Source organism: Sphaerodactylus townsendi, linkage group LG12 (assembly GCF_021028975.2).
Source record: "Sphaerodactylus townsendi isolate TG3544 linkage group LG12, MPM_Stown_v2.3, whole genome shotgun sequence".
Classification (NCBI taxonomy): Eukaryota; Metazoa; Chordata; class Lepidosauria; order Squamata; family Sphaerodactylidae; genus Sphaerodactylus; species Sphaerodactylus townsendi.
This window is the reverse complement of record NC_059436.1, coordinates 47,096,929-47,112,144: the sequence shown is the minus strand read 5'-3', so window position 1 is coordinate 47,112,144 and position 15,216 is coordinate 47,096,929. Positions and strand designations below refer to the sequence as shown.

At 48.0% G+C, this 15,216-nt stretch overlaps 1 protein-coding gene across 7 annotated transcripts in view; it reads right to left on the bottom strand.

Annotated features, from left to right (window-relative positions):
- Positions 1 to 2,590: 2,590 nt before the first annotated feature.
- AK1 (adenylate kinase 1) overlaps positions 2,591 to 15,216 on the bottom strand; it is an 83,255-nt gene continuing 70,629 nt past the window's right edge. For all 7 annotated transcript variants that reach the window (XM_048512240.1, XM_048512241.1, XM_048512245.1 and 4 more), the window contains 4 exons: positions 14,642 to 14,805; positions 13,266 to 13,382; positions 9,786 to 9,977; positions 2,591 to 2,938 (listed from right to left, as the gene is read on the bottom strand). In XM_048512240.1, the coding sequence (XP_048368197.1) occupies positions 2,870 to 2,938; positions 9,786 to 9,977; positions 13,266 to 13,382; positions 14,642 to 14,805 (542 nt within the window). In that variant the 3' untranslated portion in view covers positions 2,591 to 2,869. The remainder of the gene's footprint in view (positions 2,939 to 9,785; positions 9,978 to 13,265; positions 13,383 to 14,641; positions 14,806 to 15,216) is intronic.

The window sequence follows — 15,216 nt, the reverse complement described above, 5'->3', positions numbered from 1 at the left end:
TCATTGTACAAAAAAAAAATTAAAACAAGGGGATACCACTATCTTCAGAATGTGTGAGAGGGTGTGTTTAAAATGCTATCTGATTGTCCAGAGTGATCCCATAGTTGAGAGGACAATCAGACAATGAGGCACAGTGTTCGTGTTACAAAATTTCACCCGGGTGTCAACATACCACCCAGGGTTTCAGTTACACATTCCCCCTTCTCCCGAAAGAGCCTTTTCCAATAAAGTGAGGAAAATAACTATGTGTGGAGATGAGTGTCTATTTTTTTTTAAAGAGAGAGAGAGCGCAAGAGAAAAGCACACGGAACTAGAATTTCCAAGTAGGAAGTTCAGATTGGAACCTGGTAGCAAGTAAAAGAGCTGGAAACCACATCGAAAGGGGGAAGCTGGTCTCCGTTCCCCCTCCTTGTACAGGATTAAAGTTGGCCTGCTCATTTCGTCTCAGTTTCAACACAAACCCAATTACGAGCAACAAACCCTCCTCTAATTCTTTTGTAGTCACGCATCCTATAACCACCTAATTGTCGCTGAAGTGGTCTACCTGGACCTCATTTGAGCAACTTCAGATTGCAGCTGAGCACTCCCTAGAACTATTACACCTCCATTCAAAAATACATTCTGCGTGCGGAAAACTAGTGTGTCAGTTTTAGAGCCTTCCTGACAAGCTACTTTCCTACGTGCAGGATACAGAGAAGCACTTAATCTTGGGAGTCCTCCCCTGAAGAAGTGATCCAACCTAGCCACATATTTCCTAATCTCTGTAAGGCACAGGTGTCAAACTCGCGGCCCTCCAGATGTTCATGAACTACAATTCCCATCAGCCTTTGCCAGTATAGCCAATGCTCGTGTTGGGAGGGACTGATGGGAATTGTAGTTCATGAACATCTGGAGGGCCGCAAGTTTGACACCCCTGCGGAATAAACCTTTATTATACTCTCAGCTCCCACTGCATATAGCAATGGAAAGGAACAGATTTTCTTCAACTGAAACCTGAATTCTCCCCTTTTATGTGTCATTATAGAGGGACATGTTTATAACAAATAAGGGCAGAAGAATCAACAGGGCTTTCGAATCCTAGAATGATGTTTGAATTTATTCATGCGCAGATGGTGACACTGATCAAAAGAAGTGATTTTCCTGTGCTACGTAGAGCCAGTGTGGTGTATCGGTTAAGAAGAGGTGGATTCTAATCTGGAGAACTGGGTTAGATTCCCCACTCCTCCATATGAGTGGCTGAGGCTCATTTGGTGAACCAGATGTGTTTCCCCACTCCTACATTCCTGCTGGGTGACCCTGGGCTAGTCACAGTTGTCTCAGAACTCTCTCAATCCCACAAGGGTCCCTTCCGCAGAATAATGCACTTTCAGTCCCCTTTCACAATTATTTGCAAGTGGATTTTGATATTCCGCACAGTAAAATCCAGCTGCAAAGTGCACTGAAAGTGGATTGAAAGTGCATTATTCTGCCTGTGCAGAAGGGGTCAAGGGGTCTGTTGTGGGGAGAGGAAGGGAAAGGAGCTTGTAAGCCACCTTGAGTCTCCTTACAGGAGAGAAAGGTGGAATATAAATCCAAACTCTTCTTCTTCTTTTTAATGTCTTTTTCCAAGGATTATAGGGCAACGAGGATGATTGCGGGACTGGAGCAGAGAAGGGCAATGAGGATGATTGAAGGATTGGAGCACCTTCCTTATGAGGAGAGGCTGCAGCGTTTGGGACTCTAGTTCGGAGAGTAGACGTCGGGGGGGGGGGGATATGATTGAAGTCTCTAAAATTATGCATGGGGTAGAAAATGTTGACAGAGAGAAATTTTTCTCTCTTTCTCACAATACCAGAACCAGGGGACATTCATTGAAAATGCTGGGGGGGAAGAATCAGGACTAATAAAAAGAAACACTTCTTCACGCAACGTGTGATTGGTGTTTGGAATATGCTGCCACAGGAGGTGGTGATGGCCACTAATCTGGATAGCTTTAAAAGGGGCTTGGATAGATTTATGGAGGAGAAGTCGATGTTTGGTTACCAATCTTGATCCTCCTTGATCTGAGGTTGCAAATCCCTTAGCAGACCAAGTGCTCAGGAGCAGCAGCAGCAGCAGCAGCAGAAGGCCATTGCTTTCCCATCCTGCATGAAAGCTCCCAAAGGCACCTGGTGGGCCACTGCAAGTAGCAGAGAGCTGGACTAGATGGACTCTGGTCTGATCCAGCTGGCTTGTTCTAATGTTCTTATATATTTTGGGCATGGAGATTCTGATCTAGTCCCACCAAATAATCTGGATTAGAGGCAGTGGTGGGATTCAGTCGGTTCGCACCACTTCGGCAGAACCGGTTGTTAAAATGGTGCTTGTAAACAGCCAGTTGTTAAATTATTTGAATCCCATCACTGATCAGAGGCTAATCCGGCCTACCTTTTCATTCCATCCACCACAGTGCAAAGAAAACGGATTCCCTTCTGTAATAGATGCCCTGGTGTGGGATAAACAGGCCATTTCCTGTCTTTAATCAACCTTTCGAGTAAGGAATGCACAATAAGAGCCCTTCCTGTTGCGGCAGCAGAGGAGGGGAGGCGGGGGAGATAAAAAACATCTCAACTCATGAAAGTGAACTTTACTTTGGAGAGAAGATTAGGAAGCCAAACACAATGTCCTTGAAATTTCCTCCACGGGGGCTCCGTCCACGAAAACAGGATAAAGCCACGTCCGCTGTCACAGCCCTTGAGATGAAATCGGAGTTTGGGGGAGGCTCCTGGGGTTCTTCTGCTCAAATCGGGGGATGGGCACGGGGCTGGGGGAGCCAGCAAGAACTGCTGTTCACTGCTGAAGGGGAGGGGGGAGGGAGGGGGGAAAGAGCCTTTCGGGGTCCTTTGGTGATTTACTTCAGGGCATCCAAATGGGTGCAGACCTGCTTGAATACGTCGTCCACGGAGCCTTCTGCGTTGAGCTGAGGACAACAGAAAAAATTTGACATTACTGCCACTGGAACGGCTCCACGTTGTAGGCCCAAGGCCTGGGCTCTTGGCACAGAGCACCCTCCCGTTTTAAAATAGAAATCTTCCCTGATCCTTATTTGCTAGCCCAAATCTCCCTGATCCGGATAGCCCGAGCTAGCCTGATCTTGTCAGATCGTGGAATCCAAGCAGGGACGCCCCTGCTTTGCACTTAAACAAGAGACCACCACGGAAGACCAGAGGCGCAACATGGAGGCAGGCAATGGCAAACCACCTCTCAACCTCTCTTGCCTTGGAAACCCCACCAGGGGTCGCCAGAGATCAGCTGTGACTTGACAGCAAACAAACAAATAGGAGCACAAATAAATGCAAAGGCGGCACAACAGCCCAGAGGAACAGAGGAGCAGCAGTGGCGTAGGAGGTTAAGAGCTCATGTATCTAATCTGGAGGAACCGGGTTTGATTCCCAGCTCTGCCGCCTGAGCTGTGGAGGCTTATCTGGGGAATTCAGATTAGCCTGTCCAGTCCAACACACGCCAGCTGGGTGACCTTGGGCTAGTCACAGCTTCTCGGAGCTCTCTCAGCCCCACCCACCTCACAGGGTGTTTGTTGTGAGGGGGGAAGGGCAAGGAGATTGTAAGCCCCTTTGAGTCTCCTGCAGGAGAGAAAGGGGAATATAAATCCAAACTACTCCTCCTCCTCCTCCTCCTCCTCTTCTACATGGCGCTGCCCAATCAGCAGTTGGCTGCCCCCGTACTGGCCCCCCAAAGTCGCCACCTTTCCTTACCTCCCCCCCGCTCAACATCGGAAAGGGGGGGCTGGGGGGCACAGCAGTCAGGTAAGTGGGCAATGGGGGGAGCACGTGGCAGAGGGAGGCCGAACCAGTGGTTGATCCATTTGAATCCCACCACTGGCTCCCTGTACTGCTATAGTACCCCATCTGTTGCAGTGAGTCTATTTCATTTCAATAGTGAAAAGGAGAAAAAGAAGAGAGGAAACACAACAACAATAAAATAGTGGAAAGGCTTGTGCGTAGATTTATGCACAATTATATTTACAATAAGTACTCTCTGGTTCATCTAATACTATCAGATACCCAGATTAATTCATGGTTCTCACTGACAGAGGGGAAGATCGAATCACTTGGTATACCTCTTGACCCCCTTCTAACTTGTTCAGAATTGTATAAATTATTAAAGCAAAAATTGTTGGAGAGAGAATGGAACTATTTAACCCTGGCAGCGAGGAAAATTTGCTCACCTTTACATCTATCAATCCCTTTACAACATAACAGAATGGCCTCCTATTTGTATCATCTGACCAATCCAGACCAGAGAAGAGTTTTTTCACTTGCTCGCTTCAATGTTTTCCCTTCTGCTATACTACGTGGTAGATATAACAATCTAGAAGTGAGCAAAAGGGTGTGCTTGTGTGATGCAAACCAAATTAGAAACATTATCTCACCAACTGTTCTGTTGTCCCAAATCGGCAAGTATTAGAATTAAATACTCTAGGTCCGTGGTGGCGAACCTTTGGCACTCCAGATGTTATGGACTACAATTCCCACCAGCCCCTGCCAGCATGGCCAATTGGCAGGGGCTGATGGGAATTGTAGTCCATAACATCTGGAGTGCCAAAGGTTCGCCACCACTGCTCTAGGTTGCTTTCTATGATACCTAGCGAGCTAGATGAACCAAGCAGATTATTGTTTTTGTTAAATAATTCTGATGCTACAATCTGCAAAATGGATGCAAATTTTCTATTGGAAGTGTCCCATAAGCAATAGTATGTATGAATCAACTCTAGCTCATGTATCTAATCTGGAGGAACCGGGTTTGATTCTCCGCTCTGCCGCCTGAGCTGTGGAGGCTTATCTGGGAAATTCAGATTAGCCTGTACACTCCCACACACGCCAGCTGGGTGACCTTGGGCTAGTCACAGCTTCTCAGAGCTCTCTCAGCCCCACCTACCTCACAGGGTGTTTGTTGTGAGGGGGGAAGGGCAAGGAGATTGTCAGCCCCTTTGAGTCTCCTGCAGGAGAGGGAAGGGGGATATAAATCCAAACTCCTCCTCCTCCTCCTCCTCCTCCTCCTCTTCTATTTGATATATGTTACAAGTTTGTCTTTTGATGTGATTTTATATTGGTTATGCCAAATAAAAGCTGAATGAATGAATGATTTATGCACAAAATAAGGTCCTTTTATGTTCTTATAACTTGTGAAACTCACTGCCACGGGATGTAGCGATGCTCGCAAGCTACGACAACTTAAAAACTTTATAGAGGTTCGTCCTTTAAATGGCTGTTAGTCATGACACCTAAATGGAGCTCCTTTGGTCAGAGGCAGCATAACTGAATTCACCAGTTGGTTGGGGAGGGGGTAAATGCGGGAGGACTGCTGTCTTTGTTGTGAGAGCTCCTATGTAGCTGTTTAGAAAGACTGTGACAGATTAGATGGATACCTTTGATTGATCCAGCAAGGCTATTCAAACGTTCCTATTCGGGCTGGATATAGTCCTGCTCCATCCACTGCTCCAAATTATAACAGTTCAGAATAGAACCTCCATGGTCTGAGGCAGTGTATCTCTGAATATTGGCTGCAGCAGGAAAGGCGGGGGGCAAACGTTGTAGGTTTCCTCAAGGCAGCTGGCCGGAAATGGTGAATATTTGTCTGTTGTGATTTGTCTGGGCTACGTGGCCACGGTCTGGTTGTTTTTGCTCCTAATGTTCCACCCACACGTGGTGAGCGAAAACTACCAGACCACGGCCACGCAGTCAAGAAAACAAACGGCAGCCAGTTGATTCCAGCCACAAAAGTCTTTGAGGATACAGACATTTGACGTGGATCCAGCAGGGCCTGTGTGATTCTGTGGAACCCGAACTGCAGACGTCTAACTGCACTCCAGCCTTTGCAACAATCCTGCCCCAGATGACCTTGCTAGATACGAATGCCGCCAGAGTGCCTCTGCTCCCAAGCGACAATAGCTCTCTACGCCGGACTGCCCTGCATCTCAGAGGCCGCTTCCTCCCCACCCAAACAGCACTGCGTCCCCCACTGGGGGGGGGGGGGGAAGCTGTCTCTGCAGCCCTTCTGCCGCTTCTCTCTCCTCCCAGTGAGATGATGACTCATCTGCTTACTGAGCCAGGCTTACAGCGCCCTGCTGTGAACTCCCTTTGGGATATGAACGAACGGGTGCGTCTTCAGCGGAGCCTCCCTGCCCCCTCCCCTCTTTCTTCCCCCACCTCACTGACGCGACTTCCAGGCATGACATGTGACGGCTACCTCCAGCTGCGGAGCCTCGTCTAGGCCCAAAGCTCGCAGCCACCACAGTCATGAACGGGGAACCTGACACACTGATTGATAACTGACAGATTCCCCACGACCCCTTTGAGCAAACACAGGCAGCTGGGTGCCAAGCAGCAGAATGCCCCCCCCCCTTCTTTCTCCTTTTATAACATCTGTGGATCCTACCATCCCTTCCCTCTTTCTCTTTTTAGGGGATCTGTTAGTAGGACGCCATCTATTTATTTGACCAGACATACTGCTTTTTTAACGGGAGTAGTTTTAACATATATAGAGCCATTATTAAGTAACATTTGAATTTAATGAATATTAATGTTGTTTTACTGTGTGCTCTATCACCAGCGTATGTTTTTTATTCACCATACAAGGCAGCCCTTCGGGGGAGGGCGGTTTATAAATATAATAAATAAATAAATAATAATAATAATAATAATAATAATAATAATAATAATAATATGTAATAATAATATTTCTACAGGCCAGCAGCTTTCCCATCAGCCAGCCCAGGGGTCTGCAACCGGCGGCTCTCCAGATGTCCGTGGACTATAATTCCCATCAGCCCGGGATTGTAGATGGCCTTGTGGTAGGTTTCCAGGCGCTTCTCGATGGTCTCCTCGTTGTCAGTCAGCCATGGTGGCAGGGGCTGATGGGAATTGTAGCCAGTGGTGGGATCCAAAAATTTTAGTAACAGGTTCCCTCGCCAGCCCCCCCTCAGCAAAGGGGGCAGAGGCGTACCTAGGCAAACCTGAGCCCTGGGCAAAACCTGAGTTGGATGCCATGGGCAGACACCCCACCACATTAATTTTTTGCATCAGGTCATTTCTAAATCATCATCCCATTATAGAAAATGCCCCAACTCACAAATCTGAGCACAGCAATGGTGAAACACACAGGTTCTTTGATAGAGACTGGTGAGATAAAAGGTACGAAAGGCTGAGAATCAACGAATTACAGTACCTGGAAGGGATTAACCCAGTTCAGGGAGTGACATTATTAGTCGCAATTGCTATATGGAACCTTCACGTTCAAAGGCAGAATGCCTCTCGGGGAGGCGAGGGTGTGGAGGCGGGAAGAAAAGCGAGATCCAATTAAGTAACCCCCCTCTGCGGCACACCTACAAATAGTAGTAGCCCACTCTCGGGAACTGGTGAGAACCTGCTGGATCCCACCTCTGATTGTAGCCCATGAACATCTGGAGAGCCGCAGGTGGCAGACCCCTGAGCCAGCCCATAAATTTGCCCTGGAACTCCTCCCCACCCCTCCTCGAGGAAGAGAATAGAACCTTTAGATTCCTTTTGGACTGAACCCAGTATAGGCATTATTACCAGTGGGGTGTAATGGTGTTAAGTGTCAGGAGTACATGATTCTCCCCTTCGCCTGTTTTGCCCCCACAATAATACTGTGAGGTGGTTAGTCAGACAGACAGAGAATGACAGGGCTACGGTCACCAAACCCAACGTTGCCGATGAAGGGGGATTTGCTCTGCCGACCCTCCCACGCCAGCCCAAACACTTGAACCATTAGACTACACAGGGCCATCACTTCTTGGGTTCCGTCTATTATCAAAGAATGTGAGTGTTCCATTGGAAAAACAGCCACACAGGAACCACGAGGCAAACAGCAGCAACGGGGCTGCGGCGAGATGCGTTTGGAGCGTCCCTCCCCGCTGCCGTCTAATGTACTTCCAAAAAACCCACACCACGGTAGGGGTGCTTTGATCCGCAACCTGCGTTTAAACTGCAAAAGGCAGCCATGGAGTACGAGTGACTGATATTTTTCTCTCTTTCTCACAATATTAGAACCAGGGGGCATTCATTAAAAGTGCTGGGGGGAAGAATTAGGACTAATAAAAGGAAGCACTTCTTCACGCAACGTGTGATTGGTGTTTGGAATATGCTGCCACAGGAGGTGGTGACGGCCACTCACCTGGATAGCTTTCAAAAGGGCTTGGACAGATTTATGGCGGAGAAGTCGATCTATGGCTACCAATCTTGATCCTCCTTGATCTGAGGTTGCAAATGCCTTAGCAGACCAGGTGCTCGGGAGCAGCAGCAGCAGCAGGCCATTGCTTTCCCATCCTGCCTGTGAGCTCCCAAAGGCACCTGGTGGGCCACTGCGAGGAGAAGAGTGCTGGACTAGATGGACTCTGGTCTGATCCAGCAGGCTCTTTCTTAGGTTCTTAAGGCCATTGCTTTCCCATCCTGCCTGTGAGCTCCCAAAAGCACCTGGTGGGCCACTGCGAGTAGCAGAGTGCTGGACTAGATGGACTCTGGTCTGATCCAGCAGGCTCCTTCTTAGGTTCTTAAGGCCATTGCTTTCCCATCCTGCCTGTGAGCTCCCAAAGGCTGGTGGAGCCACTGCGAGAGAGCAGAGTGCTGGATAGATGGACTCTGGTCTGATCCCAGCAGGCTCTTTCTTAGTTCTTGGAGGCCATTGCTTTCCCATCCTGCCTGTGAGAGCTCCCAAGGCACCTGGTGAGCCACTCGCGAGGGAGCAGGGGAGTGCTGGACTATGGAGTGGACTCTGGTCTGATCCAGCAGGCTCTTTCTTAAGGTTCTTAAGGCCATTGCTTTCCCATCCCACCTCTTGAGCTCCCAAAAGGCCTGGTGGGCCCACTCACGAGGAGTGCTGGACCTAGATGGACTCTGGGAATACAGTCAGCAGGCTCCTTCTTAGGTTCTTAAGGTGGTTCCCATCCTGCCTGTGAGCTCCCAAAGGCACCCTGGTGGAGAAGCCCTCTGAGGAGCAGGTACTGGACTAGATGGACTCTGGTCTGATCCAGCAGGCTCTTTCTTAGGTTCTTAAGGCCATTGCTTTCCCATCCTACCTGTGAGCTCCCAAAGGCACCTGGTGGGCCACTGCGAGGAGCAGAGTGCTGGACTAGATGGACTCTGGTCTGATCCAGCAGGCTCTTTCTTAGGTTCTTAAGGCCATTGCTTTCCCATCCTGCCTGTGAGCTCCCAAAGGCACCTGGTGGGCCACTGCGAGGAGCAGAGTGCTGGACTAGATGGACTCTGGTCTGATCCAGCAGGCTCTTTCTTAGGTTCTTAAGGCCATTGCTTTCCCATCCTGCATGCGAGCTTCCAAAGGCACCTGGTGGGCCACTGCGAGTAGCAGAGAGCTGGACTAGATGGACTCTGGTCTGATCCAGCAGGCTAGTTCTTATGTTCTTATATGGATTGGGGCCATTTTGTGGCACCCATTTGGTTGCTGCGCCCACTGTGCCATGTCAGAATTCCAAATGTGCCCGCAGGCTCAAAAAAGTTGGGGATTCCTCAAATAGATGAATAAATAAAGGTGTTTTTGGCCCTCAGCGGCCAAATGGGATGGAAAGCCAGAATGCCCCCAGCCAATACAAGTAGAAGAGAAACGGGGTGTCGGTTAAGTGGCCCCTGTTCCACCGCAACAAAAATTGACCTCCTGTGCTCTATCAATCTTTTTTTTACATCAAAGGGAGCAAACAATCCTTCCTGTCAATGCTTCCTGAGCCTTGTGAGCCGGCGGGCTGCCCAAACCCAAGGAAGCCAAAGGGGACATACCTTGCGGACGATCCCCCTCTTCTCGTAGAAGGCAATCACAGGCTCGGTGGCCTTGTAGTAGGTTTCCAGGCGCTTCTTGATGGTCTCCTCGTTGTCGTCCACCCGACCGCTCGTCTCGCCGCGTTTCAGCAAACGTTTCACCATGGTGTCCTTGCCGGCGTCCACGTACAGCAGCAACGTGGGTGCTGCAATCTGAAGAGGGGAACCGTGAGGGAAGGGGGGGAAGTGACCCTTACGCTTGTCTCACCCGCCCCACCTCAGTGCTGGTCAAGAGAGGTGTGGAAGAACTCCTAAGAAGTGTGGCATGTTACTCCACAAGGGTGCCGTATTAGCATCCATCTTCACTTTGTCTGATAGTAAACTCGGGCTAATCAGAACAACAGAGGAGCCCCATGGATCTGGTAAAGGGGTTCCTGCATTCTTGGAAGGCTTAACAGTCCTATGACCTTGAGTCACTCACGCACTCTCAGCCCGGCCTACCTCACAGGGCTCTTGTGAGGACAAAATGAAGGAGAGGAAAACAGTGTAATTGGTTTTAAGTGCCCATTGGGAAGAAAGGTGGGGCATAAATGAAGTAAACTAATAAATACAAAAAAACTCGGCCATCATTATTGCTTCGCACAGGGAGGGGAGATTTCCAATGATTTATGGGAGCAGCAGTGGCGTAGTGGTGAAGAGAAGGTGTACTCTAATCTGGAGGGACCGGGTTTGATTCCCTGCTCTGCCGCTTGAGCTGTGGAGGCTTATCTAGGGAATTCAGATTAGCCTGTGCACTCCAGCTGGGTGACCTTGGGCTAGTCACAGTTCTTCTGAGCTCTCTCAGCCCCACCTACCTCACAGGGTGGCTGTTGTGAGGGGGGGAAGGGAAAGGAGTTTGTAAGCCCCTTTGAGTCTCCTGCAGGAGAGAAAGGGGGGAATATAAACCCAACTCTTCTTGTTTATTCCCCTTCAGGATTCTGCAGCAGATCCGAACTTGTGTGATCCATTTCCCATTAAATATAAAACAGTGATCAAGTGTCACTGTTTCTTTGTCCACACGTTGATATATTTCCTATCTTTATAGACCACTTTTTCCCAAATAACCTCAAAGGTGGAAAAACTGTATGCAATGCATAATTAAAACCAGCCTCCTAAAGGCATTGCAAGAGCTGGCATAAAAACGACATTCCACCAAAGCGAAAAAGCTCTGCTTTTCATTAGTTTTGGAGCTGCAGAAGGGGCAGCCCTTGATTGCTATTGTTTTTGTACCCCTGCCAAGTCACTGTCAATCCCATCCGCAATAACTCTAGTCTAAGCCCAAAGAAATCAATGGGCTTAGACTGAAATCACTCAGCATACAATCGCAAATGCAATCACCCAGCTCAGCTAAGCACGACACGTACATTGATTATAATTTTCACGTTTTCAGCTTCTGGACGTTCTGTTCTTACCAGGCCAGGCATTTTTTTAAAAAAATGTATACTTGTTCCCCCAGCAAGCTGAGCGCCGCAGAGAGATTCCACATTGCCATCTTGTGCCTCTTCAAATTACTACAGGCAAAGAGTGTTCAAAAGACTGCATTTGGGCATGCAGAGTGAAAGGTCACGGAAGCCACCCTGAACAAACAGCATGCCCCAAGATCTTCACGTCCTCCAGAATGGACCCTGACAGTACTTCAGGAAATTCCTTATGTCTGTCGAATGCAGCCAGAGTAATATTTGCAACCAGATGGAAAGCGGAGATCTGCCACGTGTGCGAAAACTTGGGAAGACCACACGACAGAATACGCTACAATGGCCAAGTTAACTAATGGTGTAAGTAGAAGGCGGAAAACAGGAGTCTGGAGTAAAATGGAAATTATATTTTATGTGTTGTGCTGAAATGGTTACAAAGAATGTTTTATTTTGATAGTTTTTGCTTATTTCACAGATTTAAACATTAATTCACTTCTTTTCCTGAAGTGAATATGTATTGTGGTTGTAGTTAAAATATTATTAGTATAGTAGTTGGAGTACACGGGCTAATCTAGTTCCCCAGATAAGCCTCCACAGCTCAGGCGGCAGAGCTGGGAATCAAACCCTGTTCCTCCAGATTAGAGTGCACCTGCTCTTAACCACTACGCCACTGCTGCTCCTATGAGCTGAATAACACAAACACATTAATCGTTAAGGTTATAAGTATTTGTTAAATTGATATATATCAATGGGTGCTAATGAAATTATCTAAGAATAGATGGGATAAAAGACAGAAGGCTCTCTTTCACAGTGTATTATGTTTGTATGTTAATTCGGTTGGTTTAGTTTTATGGTTTTAGTTTTATGGTTAGGTATTTTTCAGTTTATTATTCTTGTGCTATTTTTCTTGTTTTTCTGTTTACTGTTCTTCTGTATAATTATTTTGAGACAATCAATAAAAATGATTAAAAATATTTAAAGACCCTACATCAGGGGCGTCCAACTCTGGCCCTCCAGATGTTATGCTGGCAAAGCTGATGCGAATTGTAGTCCATGAACATCTGGAAGGGCAGAGTTGGATACACCTGCCTTACATTTTCAGGACTGATGTTTTATGTCCTGCATTTTAAACTATAGTGAGAAATTTGAGGGAGGGGTTGTGTGCGCTTGAATCCTGAAAAACTGTAAGGAAGCTCCCTCCCTTGTAAGCCTTAAGAACCCTGGATAGCAGCTATCCTTGCATAATTCAGCACAGGCTAAGGGGAGAAGCTCTGGGCCTGTCCCCACTTACCTCAAGCCCTGCACTACTTGAGGAGAGTAGCGCGGGGTCCCCCGGCACTCCCCACGAGAGGAGCGGCGACAGTGCAGCTGCCCCGACGCTGCCGCTACTCCAGCCCCTCAGCCTTGAGGCATCCCTGGCAGCTCTTGCAAAGAGAGCCTTTTGAGTAAACCCGCACAGAGGCGCGGGGCCAGTGAGGGATGCCGAGGCATAGCGCCAGGGAATGCTGCTGGCAGCTGGGAATTGCGCTTACAGTAGCCCGGCAGCCGAGGGAAAAGTGGGGAAAGGCCCTCTGTCATAGCCCTGCTGCCTTACTTTCTGTTCACAAGAGGGGGATGTGTTTACCACTTGATAGCCTTCCCAAACCTAAGAGTGGGCCTATCTATTCTTCACCAGCCAATGTTGCAAGTTACTAGTCCTCAGGATTAGAGACAATGCCAAAAAATAACAAACAAACAAACAAACAAATACAGCAAAATCCCACAAGTGTCCTGCGCCTTCATCTACCCATGAAACCCAACTCACTTAACTCACATTCAGCTTTCCCTTTTCCCTCATCAATCCATTGAGATGTTCACTGCCACAAAAAGATGCTATGCTAGGAAGGCAATGAACGAATCCTCCAGTTTTTTCCCCTCAATTCAGATTAGGAGGCTTTCAGTTTGGACCGGACTGTAGCGTAATGCAAGCGGGGGGTTTTAAGCCTCTGTATCTTCTTTTCTGTTTTGAAAGTGTCCTGGGGAGTTACAGTAGGCACCACTGTCTTACCTTCTTCTCAAATTCCTCGCCCTGCTTCACTTCCCGGGGATAGCCGTCAATCAGGTAGCCCTTGGAGGAGTCTGCCTTGGCGATCATGGCCTCCTTCAGCATATCAAGAACGGTGTCCTTTGGGCAGAGATGAAAAATGCTGTTGATGTCAGAAGGCACTCTTTGCTAACTCGGAAGGAACTAAATATTGACACCTGGAGTTCTCTGTGATCTGCAGATCCCGTAAAGCAGGGGTGTCCAACCCTGGCCCTCCAGATGTTCATGGACTACAATTCCCATCAGACTCTGCCAGTACTCGAACATAAGAGTTTAAGCTTTAAAGTAGGGGTGTCCAACCCTGGCCCTCCAGATGTTTATGGATTGCAGCTGGCAGGGGCTGATGGGAATCTTAGTCCACAAACATCTGGAAGGCCAGGGTTGGACACCCCTACTTTGAAGCTTGGACTCTGTGTTCTGTCCCAGCCATAATCCACCAATTATGCCATTCTTTCCCAGGGTGTTATCCATTAGATCATCAGGGTTTTTTTCAATTTAAGAAAAAACTGTCCACAGATTAACCAGAAAATAAATGGTTGAGAGCAATTTACATTCAAATTCTCCTCATGTTCAGCAATATACTGGATTCATTCTGGCTTAAAAGCTATCTTCCCTCAGAATCCCAAATATTTCAGCTGCTCTTTCATTTTTTTAATCTAGTGCCTTGTTTTTAGGAGTGTACTGAAAAAAATGTCTAAGGCCCCTTCCACACATGCAGAATAAGGCACTTTCAATCCATTTCAATATACTTTGAAGCGGGATTTTACTGTGCGGAATAGCAAAATCCACTTGCAAACAATTGTGAAAGCGGATTGAATGTGCATTATTCTGCATATGTGGAAGGAGTCTAAGTCTGCAGTGTTTGCTTCTGACCTCTATTGATTTCAGTTCACCTCTCTTTACATCTCACCAAGCTTCATTCACCTAACCAAAGATTTCTATCCCAAAAGTCTTTGTACCTGGAATTAATGCCTTGATTGAAAATAATCTACATGAAGGGGCATTAGGGTTATGCCCAGAGGTGGGATCCAACCAGTTCTCACCACTTCTCTAGAAGTGGTTACTAATTTTTTCTGAGTGCTGAGAAGGGGTTACTAAAGCAACCTCCCTGCCCAATAGGGACTGGAGATCTCATGCAGGAAGCGATCCTGCAGCTTTCTGCATGCGACGCAGGTGCTCACAATGAAAGAAAAACAGATGTTGTTTATTTCTGAACTCATACGGAAACCAATTCATTGCAATGGGTTTGCAGCCCAAGCGGAACCCGCAGTAAAGAGTCTCATGTACCCTTCAGCCTTGCCCATATGAGGATAAACCAATCATTCGCACCCCAGACTCACCAAAGGCACTAATTCTCCTTTCTCCATGATGGCAGAAAGTTTCTTCCCCCGCTCTGAGCCAGAGCCGACTTCTGCTCTCAGGAGGTCCCCCGTGGACAGGTGGGTGTAGCCATACTTCTGAACAATTCTCTCACATTGGGTCCCCTTTCCCGAACCAGGGCCCCCTGCAATGAAAAGGAGGAATCTGATACAGAGCTAACAAAAATGATGTGTGAAGGGAAAACTCCACCAAGATATTCTAGGCCCTGAAGTTGTTATGGCGTTAGCTGTCGTGTTGAAGAGGGAACAAACTTGTTTTCTCCTCCTCCAGAGACTAGGACAGTGATGGCGAACCGTGGCACCCGGAGCCCTATCTGTGGGCACGCACACACAGAGTTCGACATGTGGGGGGCAGAAAATCACCCCCCACATACACACATCTAGGCTGGCCTGGGCCACTGAGCACGGCATGCGCGCACCACGGTGAAGCAAGGGGAGGACCTGGCTGGCCGAGGCCTGGTTGCTACTGTGCTCCGGGTGGCTGCTACTACCGAGAGCGCAGAGGAGGCAGAGATGCCTAGAAAGGCACAAGCGTT